Source organism: Artemia franciscana, chromosome 18, assembly GCF_032884065.1.
Source record: "Artemia franciscana chromosome 18, ASM3288406v1, whole genome shotgun sequence".
NCBI lineage: Eukaryota > Metazoa > Arthropoda > Branchiopoda > Anostraca > Artemiidae > Artemia > Artemia franciscana.
The window spans coordinates 19,998,868-20,013,812 of NC_088880.1; the positions used below are offsets into that span (position 1 = coordinate 19,998,868).

The 14,945-nt window shown below is 37.4% G+C and overlaps 1 protein-coding gene across 9 annotated transcripts in view; it reads right to left on the reverse strand.

Moving 5' to 3' along the window:
- The window catches only part of LOC136038729 (protein prune homolog 2-like), a gene marked incomplete at its 3' end in the record, with an annotated part of 69,568 nt that overhangs the window by 28,139 nt on the left and 26,484 nt on the right, over window positions 1-14,945 (reverse strand). For all 9 annotated transcript variants that reach the window (XM_065722071.1, XM_065722067.1, XM_065722070.1 and 6 more), the window contains 1 exon segment: window positions 9,114-9,231. In XM_065722071.1, coding sequence (XP_065578143.1) covers window positions 9,114-9,231 — 118 coding nt within the window.

Here is a 14,945-nt window from a genome sequence, read left to right on the forward strand (position 1 = left end):
TATATATATCTATATTCACAGGTGGGACATAGGGACACAACTACAATGGCGCGTAACTATTATGGCGCGTAACGACTTACGCGCGCGGGGGGGCTTGGGGGGGGCACGAAGCGCCCCCACCAACTAGGTGTTGGGGTGGCGCTTTATATATATATATATATATATATATATATATATATATATATATATATATATATAGCTCGTCCTAGCCGAGTCGGTTGGTGCGCTGGATTTGGGATTCTTTGTCTGAAAGGACGCGGGTTCGAATCCCAGTGTACCCAATTGTTCAGTTTGGGAAGTGAGTCAGTGGCGTGACTCTGTAAGCTTAGCCAGAGTCGACCCAGCTTTAAATGGGTACCTGGAGAAATCTGGGGAAGGTAAACAGGAAGGGTGTGCGAAAGCACAGGATGGTTGGCCCCCAACCCCCCATTGCACTTCCTGGCTGAAGGGCCAAGAAACGGAGATCAGCACCGCCGGTAGGGACTGTAAAGTCTAATGCCGTATCCTTTACCTTTTTACTTTTTTATAGATATATATATATATATATACATATATATATATATATATATATATATATATATATATATATATATATATATACATATATATATATATATATATATATATATATATATATATATATATATATATATATATATATATATATATATATACATATATATATATATATATGTATATATATATATATATATATATATATATATATATATATATATATATATATATATATATATATATATATATATACATACTAGCTGTTGGGGCGGCGCTTCGCGCCACCCCAACACCTAGTTGGTGGGGCACTTCGCGCCCCCCCAAGCCCCCCCGCGCGCGTAAGTCGTTACGCGCCATATTAGTTACGCGCCATTGTAGTTGTGTCCCTGTGTCCCACCTGTGAATAGAGATAGATATAAATATATGTTTTTAACTACGTAAAACATGCGAATATACAACATTCTTCGCTGTCCCATTGTCTGTGCATATAAATAGATTGTCAGGTTTACTGACTCTTGAACATGCAACATATAATTGTCCATGGGAAAAACAATCCGTATTCAGATCTATACCTCATTATTCTAATGATGTGTCCCTGTGTCCCGGTCGTCATTTATATTCCCTGTGTCCCGGTCGTCATTTGTGTCCCGGTGTCCCAGTTTGTAATTTCTCTTTGAGTGTCCCGGTCGTCATTTATATTCCCTGTGTCCCGGTGTCCCGGTCGTCATTTGTGTCCCGGTGTCCCGGTCTGTAATTTCTATTCGAACAATCCCTGTGTCCCGGTCGTCATTTATATATCCCGCCTGTGCCCCCGGCGTCCCCGTTGTAGTTGTGTCCCTGTGTCCCGGTCGTCATTTATATTCCCTGTGTCCCGGTCGTGATTTGTGTCCGGGTGTCCCAGTCTGTAATTTCTCTTTGAGGTTCCCGGTCGTCACTTATATTCCCTCTGTCTCGGTCGTCATTTGTGTCCCGGTCTGTAATTTCTCTTTGAGTGTTTTTTCTTTTTAGTTTTTTTTAGTTTTTTAACTTTTTTCTTTTTTCAGTTTTCTTTTTCTTCTTTATTTTTCAGCGTCACTATGAAGTACATATCGACGAACCTTTGTTTTTTTAACTTAAATCTGGTAGGCATTGATGACCTTATCCAAGTCAAAATCCCAAACCCAATCATCATCGCTATCATTTTCAGTTTTGATATGTTTTGACTCTCGCTGTCCAGGTGGATTTTCATCTAACTGCGCGGTTTGCGTTCAAATACCGTTAATGACGTCACCGTCAAAGCAAAAATGACGAGAACTAATTTCATGACGTCAGTCAACACAGAAACATGACGTCACCTGATCCACAGACAGACAGACAACTTATTTTTATATATATAGATGTATATATGTATATATCTATATATATAAAAATAAGTTGTCTGTGTGTGGATCTGTGTGTGGATCAGGTGACGTCATGTTTGTCCACATATGACGTCTGAATTATTTCACACTAATACAAAAGAAGAAAAAAACTAAAAAAGGTAAAAACTACAAAAAAAAACTAAAAAGAAAAAAAACTAAAAAAGCTAAAAAACTAAAAAAAACTAAAAAAAGGTAAAAATCTAATAACTAAAAAAAACTGAAAAAAATAAAAAAAGGCAAAAACTACAAAAAAATAAAAACTAATAAAAAAACTAAAAAAGCTAAAAAACTAAAAAAACTAAAAAAAACTAAAAAAAGGTAAAAAACTAAAAAAAAACTAAAAACTAAAAAAGAAAAAAACTAAAAAAAAGGAAAAAACTGAAAAATAAAAGAGAAAAAGAAAACTAAAAAAATATGAATAAATATATATAAAAATAAGTTGTTTGTGGGTTATGTCTGTCTGTCTGTCTGTCGAGTGACGTCGTGTTTGTCCGCATATGACGTCTGAATTATTTCACACTAATACAAAAGAAGAAAAAAAACTAAAAAAGGTAAAAACTACAAAAAAAACTAAAAAGAAAAAAAACTAAAAAAGCTAAAAAACTAAAAAAAACTAAAAAAAGGTAAAAAACTAAAAACTAAAAAAAACTGAAAAAACTAAAAAAAGGCAAAAACTAAAAAAAAACTAAAAACTAATAAAAAAACTAAAAAAAAGGAAAAAACTGAAAAATAAGAGAAAAAGAAAACTAAAAAAATATTAAAAAAACTAAAAAAACTAAAAAAATGGTAAAAACTACAAAAAAACTAAAAACTAATAAAAAAACTAAAAAATCTAAAAATCTAAATAAACTAAAAAAGAAAAAAAAGAAAAAAGGAAAAAAATAAAGGAGAAAAACAAAACTAAAAAACGAATGTATATACAGAACGGGACACCGTGATACAAATGACGACCGGGACACAGGGAATATAAATGACGACCGGGACACAGGGACACAACTACAATGGGGACGCCGGGGGGCACAGGGGGATATAAATGACGACCGGGACACCGGGACACAAGGAATATAAATGACGCCCGGGACACTCAAAGAGAAATCACAGACTGGAACACCGGGACACAAATAACGACCGGGACACAGGGAATATAAATGACGACCGGGACACAGGGACATAACTACAAAGGGGACGCCGGGGTGCACAGGGGGATATATAAATGACGATGGCGACTCAGGGAATGGTCGATTAGCAATCACCATCAACAAAGCTCAAGGACAATCATTAGAATCATGAGGTATAGATCTGAATACGGATTGTTTTCCCATGGACCATTATATGTTGCATGTTCAAGAGTCGGTAAACCTGACAATCTATTTATATGCACAGACAATGGGACAGCAAAGAATGTTGTATATTCGCAAGTTTTACGTAGTTAAAAACATATATATATATATATATATATATATATATATATATATATATATATATATATATATATATATATATATATATATATATATATATATATATATATATATATATATTCACAGGTGGGACATAGGGACACAACTACAATGGCGCGTAACTAATATGGCGCGTAACGACTTACGCGCGCGGGGGGGCTTGGGGGGGGGCGCGAAGCGCCCCCACCAACTAGGTGTTGGGGTGGCGCGAAGCGCCACCCCAACAGCTAGTATATATATAAATATATATATATATATATATATATATATATATATATATATATATATATATATATATATATATATATATATATATTCAATCCACCACTTGGACACATCCGAAAAGAGTTGCTTACACAGCGTCTGAGTTTCTGCAGCATCCCACTGCAAGAACGCAAATAAGCTTTTAACGTGACTAGGACGTGACTGAATATACAGCAAATCCATTGCGTTTTAGCTACATGCTAATTTTCGTAACTCTGGGTTTACACAGAGGCAAAGAAATGTGAAAATCCACCACTTACTTCTTGTTTTAAGCCTTTTTATTCAGACAATAGCAGCATAAAACTAAGAAATAACAATTATCCTATTTACATTTTCTATGTTATGTTTTTTTTTCCCGAGAACATATTCACTTACAAACCAAATCTAAGGGCCTTTTCAGATGCTAAGGAATTCCTGCCTGGAATCCTTGTCTGGAGTCGTGGGAGTCACCATTTTCATGACCGGAGAAGTGCTTGGATTTCTTTTCCAAGGTTTCTGTCCGCTCCTTGTCAGAGATCTGATGAAGAAAATGGCTGGAAGTTTTTTGCTTTTTGCGTTCGAACATAATTCCCATGGCTCTTGACCGGGATTGGAATTTCTTTGTGTCTGAACGGGCCCTAACTGACCTATAAATTATATTAAGTGCTGACCACCGCATGAGTTTTGACTTTTGAAATACCTATATTAGGAAAGTGGCCTGAGAGATATTGGTCTTTGTGAACAGTTTGTCGAGTTTAAAACTGCGACAAGACGACCGCGACAATGTTGCAATAGCTGTGCGAACGCAATGTAAGGCTATACAAGTACCGCGATACCAATGTCACTGCTTTTATCGTCATCCTTTCTATAATTACTTAGAAAATCACAAAAATGGATTTGGAAAAGGGCAGGCTAAACTAGAAGGAGTGTTACAGTGGTTAGAAGTCAAATTGATGAGTATACTTTCTTTCAGGTGTGTAATTCAGCATCTGAGCAAACCATCGCCTACGTTTCGTCTTCTCTGAATGAAGTGAACGTCACTCAGATCAAACAATCAGGAAATGAGATTCCTCGAGGAACCACTACTTCTGTCGCGGGTCTGCTGTCGCCTCAGTTTCGGTGAGAAACGGCTCAAGATGAAAAGCATCGTGGGTATAGCAGCCCTACGGACATTCTTTCGTTCTCTCTTGATTAACCATCCCAACTGAAGCTAGTAAAATACCGTGTGCAAGTGACAGCAAACGGAAATCCGAAATGGTCATTCAGTACTTCATATTATGAAAAGCACCCGTGACTGTAGTACTCCCTCCAGGATGATTCTGTTTACTGTTTCTACTGCAGATACTGTATAGACACGTGCACTCTTCGTGGGCAGATGTACAGATCTAGACCTTTCATAGACATCGGTGTGAGAATTTGCAAGACATCTCTATCGTCTCAAACAGCATACTATAAGTGAACACCACAAAGACAGTGTAGTTTTATGGATGAAGTCCAAAGCCATACAAACCAAGGAGATGCAACCAATCGCATTTGTTTTGATGAAAGACAGGAACACGGATATCAAGGAGAACCGGCAGCACGTAAAATTCTTCTTAAAATTAATAGCTCTATTGGGGTTCTTAGGGGCACGACGAAGCAGAATCCTAAACAAACAAGGGAATTTTGTTGAGACGTGCCATCTTTTTGAATAGTACTCTCCTACGCTCTTCAACAGGTTTCAGAGACGATACAATCACTTCACATCCCATGAATACTAGAGCTATCTTATTTCGGGGATCGGCTCCAGTCTTCGGCGAACGATAGTGCAAGAAGTTCAAAGCGCCAAACACTTTTCCGTTCTGGTCGACGAAACAAAGGATGATTCGAAGAAAGAGCAGCTCACAATTCTTCTTAGGTACTTCGACGAAGGATAAGTAAAAGAAAGATCAGTCGGATGCTATCACATGAAGAGCTTGGATGCTGAGAGTCTAGCAAATTTCATTCACGAAATAATGACAAGAATTGTACTCGATTGGAACCATCATGTTGCACAGTATTGCGACGAAGCAAACCTAATGAGTGGACCATTCTCTGGAGTTCAAGCTCATTTGAGAGTGAAATCTCCACAGGCAATCTACATTCACTGCCATACATATAAGCTAAATTTGGTCATTGTGAGCTGCGTTGAATCTGTCCGCACTGTTGGCTCTTTCAGCTCACTGGTTCAGGTTCTATACATATTCATTTCCTACAGCAACACTCGGCATAACATAGTCGGCTACCGTACTACCAGTTCTTGATCTGGAAAGAAGTGTTGCCACACGATGGTCTTATTGGCATAAATCTATATCAAAGATTAGATTCCAATATGATTGCATTTTAGCTGTACTCTCTGCTGTAAGTAAGGGAGCCAACAGCGAAACACGGGCAGAGGCAGCTGGGCTCCAGAAGAAAATGGAATCGTTCCTTGTTATCTTCCAATTGTACTACATGGAAGCAACTATGCGAGCGACAAACTCACAGTCTCAGCAGCTTCAGGCCGTCGACTAAGCTATTTTCCGATCGTGCATCCTGATTCAGACCACAAGAAGCGAACTCGCCCACCTGCGTTCAGACCCTTCATCATATCGCTTTTTGAGAAGCCAAAAGAGTTCATGATAAAACTCGAAATCGAAGTACTTGTTGTAAATAAACCTGTGACTGGGCCCTTCTCTGCTGGTCAGAAAAAACGATCTCGGCGAACTCGAAATATCACAAAGCATCTGAAACAGTTTGTGACAACTTCGACGTTAAGAAAGAACTATGGCATTCGGACTGCAACTTTAGTGGATGAAATGAAGCGAGAGAACTTTGGGACTTTTAATCGTCTACTAGCTAAATTTGAAAGAAGGTTCCCAGATAACCTACCAGTGTTGAGCACAGTCGAAGACTTGGATCCAAGCTCGACCAAGTTTATGGACACAGAGTTGCTCAAGTATTTTTTCTGCTCTCTACGGTGAGCTGGATTTTGATGACATTCTTCTCGAATCTCAAGCTTGTATTGACAAGCCTTTCATTTTCGATTAAAGGAAAAAACCGAAAACTTCCTAAACATTCTTGACAATCTTCAGGCATTACTAGTGGCTCATTCAGAAGTAATTAAAATACTTCGTATTGATGCCATACTTCCTGTGACAACAACAAACATTGATCGTTTGTTTTCTTACCTAGAAATAGTGAAGAAGTACCCGCGGTCTACAACAGGAGATGATTGTCTCAGTCACCTGCTTTTGATATTTGCAGAGAAGGATTTAGTAAAAATTTGAAATACGACCAGCTTGTTGACGATTTTGCAAAGATGAAACTTTCGGTGGAAAGGGGAACCTCAGCGGTCCCCTTGTTGCCTTGAGTGTTGTTATTTTTTGGCTCTTGTCATGTTTTTTTCTTTTCGTAAATATATTTGATCAGGAAGATCTCTGATGAAGGAAAACTGACATTATGGTTACAACCCTCAGCATAACAATGAAGATTACTTTCACTGACGTATTGTTTACTTAGATAAGAAATTTTCTCGCTGAGGAAGGCGAGCCTGTAGTCTGGTTGAATTTTTCCGCTTCCGTTTAAGTTTTGATTAACCTCGTTTGGTTGTAATATTCATTGTTATAATTAATATCAGAGGTCAGTGAGGCTGAGTTGCGAATTTGGTTACAGTACATTTCCAACCAACACACGGGTGCTGAAAATGCGTTTTTACTAAGAATATTAGATTGATGTGCTCCTAATACCCACATTCTTACGAGTCAAGAAGTGAATTCTTTCTTGATGGAATCTTATCAAGCAGGTGAATTGGACGGTGCCATGTATGGCATGTCATGTACGGTATTAGCGAAGGTGCCATATCCATGTCATGTCATGGAAGCATGTCATGGACAGTATCATTCCATCACCTCGTGTTGTCAGCAGCGTCTGTAGTAGAACGTACATCACTTTGAGTACTGAGTTTTTTGGGAAATAGTTGAGTTATCAGCTGCTAAAAGGTATATACATTTTTTTTTGGGGGGGGGCCTATAAATACACGGATGAAAGACCACATTCATGGGTGCACTGCACTTACGAAAATCATCCATTTGAATGATAGTACTTGCAGAGGGTTACTACAGCTCATGGGGTTTGTTTTGCAAGGACGATACGTTTTAAAATCTAAATCTTCACAGGTAAATTTTTTTCTGTGGGTGCCATCTTCTGTCTACGTAGTTTTCATGGCTGCAATCTCCCTGGAGTGTTTTTTTTTTTCTGGTCGCAATTTGTCGTGTACTTCATTTCTCAGTGAAATATTCCGGTCAGTATTTTTAGTCGAACAATGCAAAGTTTCCTATTGATTAAAATAGCTCAAAATTAAACGAATATTCCTTGGGCATGGGGTAGGAACTCAATTTGACCTAAACAGCCGAAAAATCTACATATAAAACGATTGCCGTTTTGACACCAATTACACATTTTGCAGCAAATAAATAACATGTGGCAAATTGTCTAGGCACAATGCTACACAATTGTGACAATTCAAAATATTCTACATTGAAAAGCACAATTTTTTTTACATTGCAAAAAAAAACGATTCTTATTGTTAGGTCATTAGTTTTTTAACTGTTTGGTAGTTTAACAATTTTGTATTCAAGGTAAGCTTTCCAGAGATCCATAGTATAGATACAAATTGGCACTTTTACACATAATCTGTGATAATGCACTTCCTATACACATTTCCAATTACACATTTCGCTGCAAATAAACAACATGTGCCAAATTGTCTAGGCACAATGCTACACAATTGTGACAATTCAAAATATTCTACATTGAAAAGCACCATTTTTTTTACATTGCAAAAAAAAACGATTCTTATTGTTAGGTCATTAGTTTTTTAACTGTTTGGTAGTTTAACAATTGTGTATTCAAGGTAAGCTTTCCAGAGATCCATAGTATAGATACAAATTGGCACTTTTACACATAATCTGTGATAATGCACTTCCTATACACATTTCCAATTACACATTTCGCTGCAAATAAACAACATGTGCCAAATTGTCTAGGCACAATGCTACACAATTGTGACAATTCAAAATATTCTACATTGAAAAGCACAATTTTTTTTTACATTGCAAAAAAAAAAAAAACGATTCTTATTGTTAGGTCATTAGTTTTTTAACTGTTGGTAGTTTAACAATTGTGCATTCAAGGTAAGCTTTCCGGGGATCCATAGTATGGATACCAATTGGCACTTTTACACATAATGTGTGATAATGCACTTCCTATATTATTTTACACATTATGGAAGAAACAGAAACTTCCAAGCATTTTGAAGCCTAATAAGACACAGGAAAACTGGAGTTATCGGTTAAACATTATCAGCTTTAAGAGGACAGGTTTAAACTTTAGCAGCAGAAAAAAATCGTTGGGTCATTGTCACCGAAGTTGCTTCAATGTCCTTCCGAAGATTTGAATAACCTTTCCAATAAGGAAAAATTTATATAGAAATTACCTCTTGTCTTCTTATGCATAGCTAATTTTCCCTCAAAGTCAATGCATTTATAGGTTGTGAGATGCAAAGGCGAATTCGAGGTGCTCTGCGTCCTTGGTGTAAATTGCGCAGTTCTCTCCTAAAAGAATAAAAAACGTGAACATTCTGAGATATCAAAGCTTAAACTGATAAAAGTGAACTTTGGACATTCTATTGATTCTAAATATCAAAAATGAAACGTCATTTACTGATTTTGTTGCTTAAGAAGGAATCTCATCTCATTGCATATGTTGCAATTTTACTATTGGCGATTTATGGGTAAAAAAAATAACTGATTCTGATATGAATATTCTCCGACTTCTTCTTTAGAATAAACTTATGGACCCAATCGATTCATTAAATACAATTAAGCTCAGAGTTGAGTGGTACCTTTGTCAATGACGGCAATTTGATCCGCCAGGTGTTTTTTCTTTTTATTATTTTTTTTATTAATCAAAATTGTGGTTCAATGAGTTTTACTTTTCCAGTGCCCTCAATGGGAAAACCATGTATTGAATTCCCACCACAAAAAAAAACAGCTTGAAGAATAAACGGGAGAGAGTTAGGAAAATAATCACCAAGCATACATAGTGAATTAATTGCAATGTATATATCAGTGGCAAGTCAGAACATCATCTGATGCGCTCCAATCAACTGCTGATCAAGTCTTACTTTTGCAAATTTTGAGTGAAACTACAACTAATAGAGGTCACTAGTAGTAAAACTTTAATTATAAACACAGTTACTACTATGCAAATAGATTGCCATAATAAACTCTAAGAGCAGCTCATGCCGATAGTAAATGTAATTAAAAAGGATATTTGAAACCAATTTCTATGTCGAAAGGACCATCATTTTATGCTTATTCAAATAAAAGCTTGGCCGAGCCATCTTGATTTTTCTTTCATTGTAGCCACAATAAAATCAAAAATTAAAATAAATTTTTTCAATAAAAATTGAAATATAAATCGACAAAATAAAACCGAAACATGTGTTTTTATGGCACTTGGTATTAACCAAGTGAGATATAGCAGTCCCAAATTCTGTCGGTATGTCCGTCTGTCTGTCGGTCCCGGTTTTGCAACTTTAGGCACTTCCAGGTAAGCTAGGACGATGAAATTTGGCAGGCGTATCAGGGACCGGACCACATTAAATTAGAAATAGTCGTTTTCCCGATTTGACCATCTGGGGGGAAGCGGGAGTTCCGCTAATTTGGAAAAAATAGAAAAATTGAAGTATTTTTAACTTACGAACGGTTGATCAGATCTTAATGAAATTTGATGTTTGGAAGGATATCGTGTCTCAGAGCTGTTATTTTAAATCCCGACCGGATCTGGTTACATTGGGGGGGATTTGGAAGGGGGAAACCTAAAATCTTGGAAAACATTTGGAGTGGAGGGATTGGGATGAAACTTGGTGGGAAAAATAAACACAAGTCCTAGATACATGATTGACATAACCGGAACGGATCCGGTCTCTTTGGGGTAGTTGGGGGGAGGGGTTAATTCTGAAAAATTAGAAAAAATTAGGTATTTTTAACTTAAATACGGGTGATCGGATCTCAATAAAATTTGACATTTAGAAGGATATCGTGTCTCAGAGCTCTTATTTTAAATCCCGACCGGATCTGGTGATATTGGGGGGGGAGTTGGGAGGGGGAAACCTAAAATCTTGGAAAACACTTAGAGTGGAGGGATCGGGATGAAACTTGGTGGGAAAAATAAGCACAAATCCTAGATACATGATTGACATAACCGGAACGGATCCGCTCTCTTTGGGGTAGTTGGGAGGGGGGGGGGGGGGTTGATTCTGAAAAATTAGAAAAAATGAGGTACTTTTAACTTACGAATGGGTGATCGGATCTCAATGAAATTTGATATTTAGAAGGATATCGTGTGTCAAAGCTCTTATTTTAAACCCCGATCGGATCTGGCGACATTGGGGGGAGTTTGGGGTGGGGGAACCTAAAATCATGGAAAACTCTTAGATTGGAGGGATCGGGATGAAACTTGGTAGGAAAAATAAGCAGAAGTCTTAGATACGTGATTTACATATTTGGAACGGATCCGCTCTATTGGGGGGGGGTTAATTCTGAAAAATTAGAATAAATGACGTATTTTTAACTTACGAAGATGTGATCGGATCTTCATGAAACTTCATATTTAGAAGGACCTCGTAGCTCAGATCTCTTATTTTAAATCTCGACCAGATCCAGAGTCATTGGGGGGGGGGGAGTTGGGGGGAACCGGAAATCTTAGAAAATACTTAAAGCGGAGAGATCAGGATGAAACCGGATGGGAAGAATAAAAACCTGTCTAAGATACGTGACTGACGTAACCGGACCGGATCTACTCTTTTGGTGGAGTTGGGGGGAGGGAATTTTGAAAATTGAGGTATTTGTAACTTACGAAAGGGTGATCAGATTTTGATGAAATTGGATATTTAGAAGGATCTGGTGCTTTAAAGCTCTAATTTTAAATTCCGACCAGATCCTGTGACATTGGGGGGAGTTGGAGGGGGAAAACGGAATTCTTGGAAAACGTGAAAATTTGGGTATTTTTATCTTACGACTAGGTGATCGGATCTTAATGAAATTTGATATTTAGAAGGAATTCGTGTCTCAGAGCTCTTATTTCATATCCCGACCAGATCTTTTGACATTGGGGGGAGTTGGAGGGGGAAATCTTGGAAAATCCTTGGAGTTGATGAATCGGGATGAAGCTTGGTGGATAGAATAAGCAAATGTCATTGATACAGGATTGACGTAACCGTACTGGATTCGCTCTCTTTGGGGGAGCTGGGGGGAGGGGTTCAGTGATTTGGCGAGTATGGTGCTTCTGGACGTGCTAGGACGATGAAAATTGGTAGGCGTGTCAGGGAGCTGCACAAATTAGCTTGATAAAGTCGTTTTCCCAGATTCAACCATCTGGGGGGGGGCTAAGGGGAGAGGAAAAATTATAAAAAAATAGTTATTTATAACTTACGAGTGGGTGACCGGATCTTAATGAATTTTGATATTTAGAAGGACATCGTAACTAAGAGCTCTTATTTTAAATCCTGACCGGCATTAAGCCTCTGATTTTCCTTTTAAATCAATCTATTGATTCTTAGAATTTTGTTAGAGGTCATACCATATGAGCTCTTGGCTCTTAGCTCTTCTTGCCTCGTCACAAGTGCCATATGAGCTCTTAGCTCTTGTTATTGCTTATTAAGTGATATGCGGTCAATCAGACGAGTGCCTAAGACTTTTCTTAGATAATTCCTCTAGAAAGCATTTAACCAATTTTCCTCGCACCTTTTGAAACCCCCGGACCGCTGTTATTACCGTGGAATCTAATATTGTAGTCTTAGCTCGAAGAATTAACTTCCTATTCTTCCAAACTTTTTTTTATCTGGGAAAAAACACCCGTCACCTTGATTATGCTGCTTACTATAGAGTTATACTGAATCCATTCTTATCTAACAATAAAAGCTGCAACTTAGTAAAGAGTGAAACACGGCCCTTAATAATTATTAAATTAAAAAAAAAACAAGTTTTATTTTAAATGAATGTAAGGAGCAATATTAAAACTTGACTAAAAGTTTCTTTTAACCCTATTGTTAAAACAGTAAGAAACTTTAGCGTAAAGAGCGGGGCGTTGAGCAGGAAAAGCCCCTTTCATATACGGAGTGATTTCTGTTCGTTTTAAGTTTTAATGTTGCTCCTTACTTTCATTTAAAGAAACTTGTTTTTTTATTTAATTTCTTGGCGTTTTTGAATTAATGCATGTTTTGATCTTGGCTTTCCGCACATAAATAATTAAAACGAAATTTGCATATTCATTATTTGCAATTAGTCGGAAGATTTTGAGAAAAAAGGAGCGAGGAAGGAGGCCTAGTTGCCCTCCAAGTTTTTGATTAATTAAAAAAGCAACTAGAACTTTTAATCTTTTACAAACGTTTTCATTGATAAAAAATATACGTAACTTACGAATTAACTTACGTAACGACCTTCTATATTCGTATGTTTTTATTGCGTATATGAGGGGGTTCAACCCTCGTCGATACCTCGCTCTTTACACTAAAGCTTTGATTTTGTCCCAATTCCTGAAGAATGACCTCTGAATCACAAAGGTCGTAGAATAAATAGTTGAAATTACTAAAAATACGTTAGCGTAAAGAGTGAGGTATAACGAGGAGGTAAACCCCTCATATGCGTAATAATTTTTGTTCGTTTTAAGTTTTAATGCTGCTCCTTACTTTCAGTAGAAAAAACTTTTCATGTTTATTTTTCCATTGCTTTTTCAAATAATGCTAGAAAATCCTGCGCCCCTTCATTGAAATTCTCTTCCCCCATGAGAAGTTTCTCCATGGAAATATCCTCCCACGTCCCTCCCCCTCAACTCCCCCCCTAAAAAAACATTCCCCTGAAAACGCCTGTACACTTCCCAGTAACCATTACTATATGTAAACAGAGGTAAAAGTTTGTAACTTGCAGCCCCTCCCACTGGGACTGCGGGGGAGTAAGTCGTCCCTAAAGACATAGTTATTAGGTTTTTGGACTATGGTGAATAAAATAGCTATTTCAGAATTTTGATCCGGTGACTTTTGGGAAACAATGAGCGTGGGAGGGGCCTAGGTGCCATACAATTTTTTTGGTTACTTAAAAAGGGCACTAGAACTTTTAATTTCCGTTAGAATGGAAACGACATTCTAGGACCACTCAGTCGATACGATCACCCCTGGGGGGAAAAAACAACAGAAATACAAACAAAAAAACAAACAAATAAACACGCATTCGTGATCTGTTTTCTGGCAAAAAATGCGAAATTCCACATTTTTGTAGATAGGAGATTGAGACTTCTACAATGAGGTTCTCTGATACGCTGAATCTGATGGTGTGATTTTCGTTAAAATTGTATGACTTTTAGAGGGCGTTTCCCCCTATTTTCTGAAATGAGGCAAATTTTCTCAGGCTCGTAACTTTTGATGGGTATAACTGATATAACTTGATGAAACTTATATATTTAAAATCAGCATTAAAATGCGATTCTTTTGATGTAACTATTGATATCAAAATTCCATTTTTTTAGAGCTTCGGTTACTATTGAGCCGGGTCGCTCCTTACCACGAACTGTTCGTTACCACGAACTGTTTGAAAAGGTTAATAACGCGTTTTAAAAAAGGAACTGTCTAGGAAGGAAAAATTGTCGTTTGAAGCTGATTCTTAATATTTCGATGAATCTAAAAGTAAAAGTTTATTGCAAAAAAAATTTATGCGTATTTCGAAAAAGAGCCTGGAACAACGTAAAAATAGCGTGGGATTGAAAAGAAAGTGCGGCATTGAATTCACCATGGTTCAGAACCTACACATTAGAGACCCCCCCCCTCTAACCTTGAACAACAAGCACTGCGTGAGAATCAGTGGTGTATCTCCTTTCTCCCCTCCCCCATGGTTGGTTGTATCGAAACAGTGGTCGTAGTACGTTGGGAGAGGATTCACTCGAAGTAGATTGTCATTTTTGTTGCACTTTTTAAGCAACAAAAAAGATTGTGTAACAGCAAAGTGGGACTTTCTGCCATTTTCTTGCAAAGAAATGTCAACCTTTGCCCGAAGAGGGTTGAACCTGCAATCTTGAGAAAATGCCTTAAATTAGGACGTTAAAGCTGCCCTAAGCTCCGTGCATATTCATAAATCGTCAACTGATTATGACATCAATACTGCAGTGATTACTAAAGTTTTCGGTGAATGATCAGCAGATGATGACAGTTTTAAGTAACAAAAGAGATCACACCACAACAAAGTGGCGTCTTCTAACACTTGGCACAAAAAGC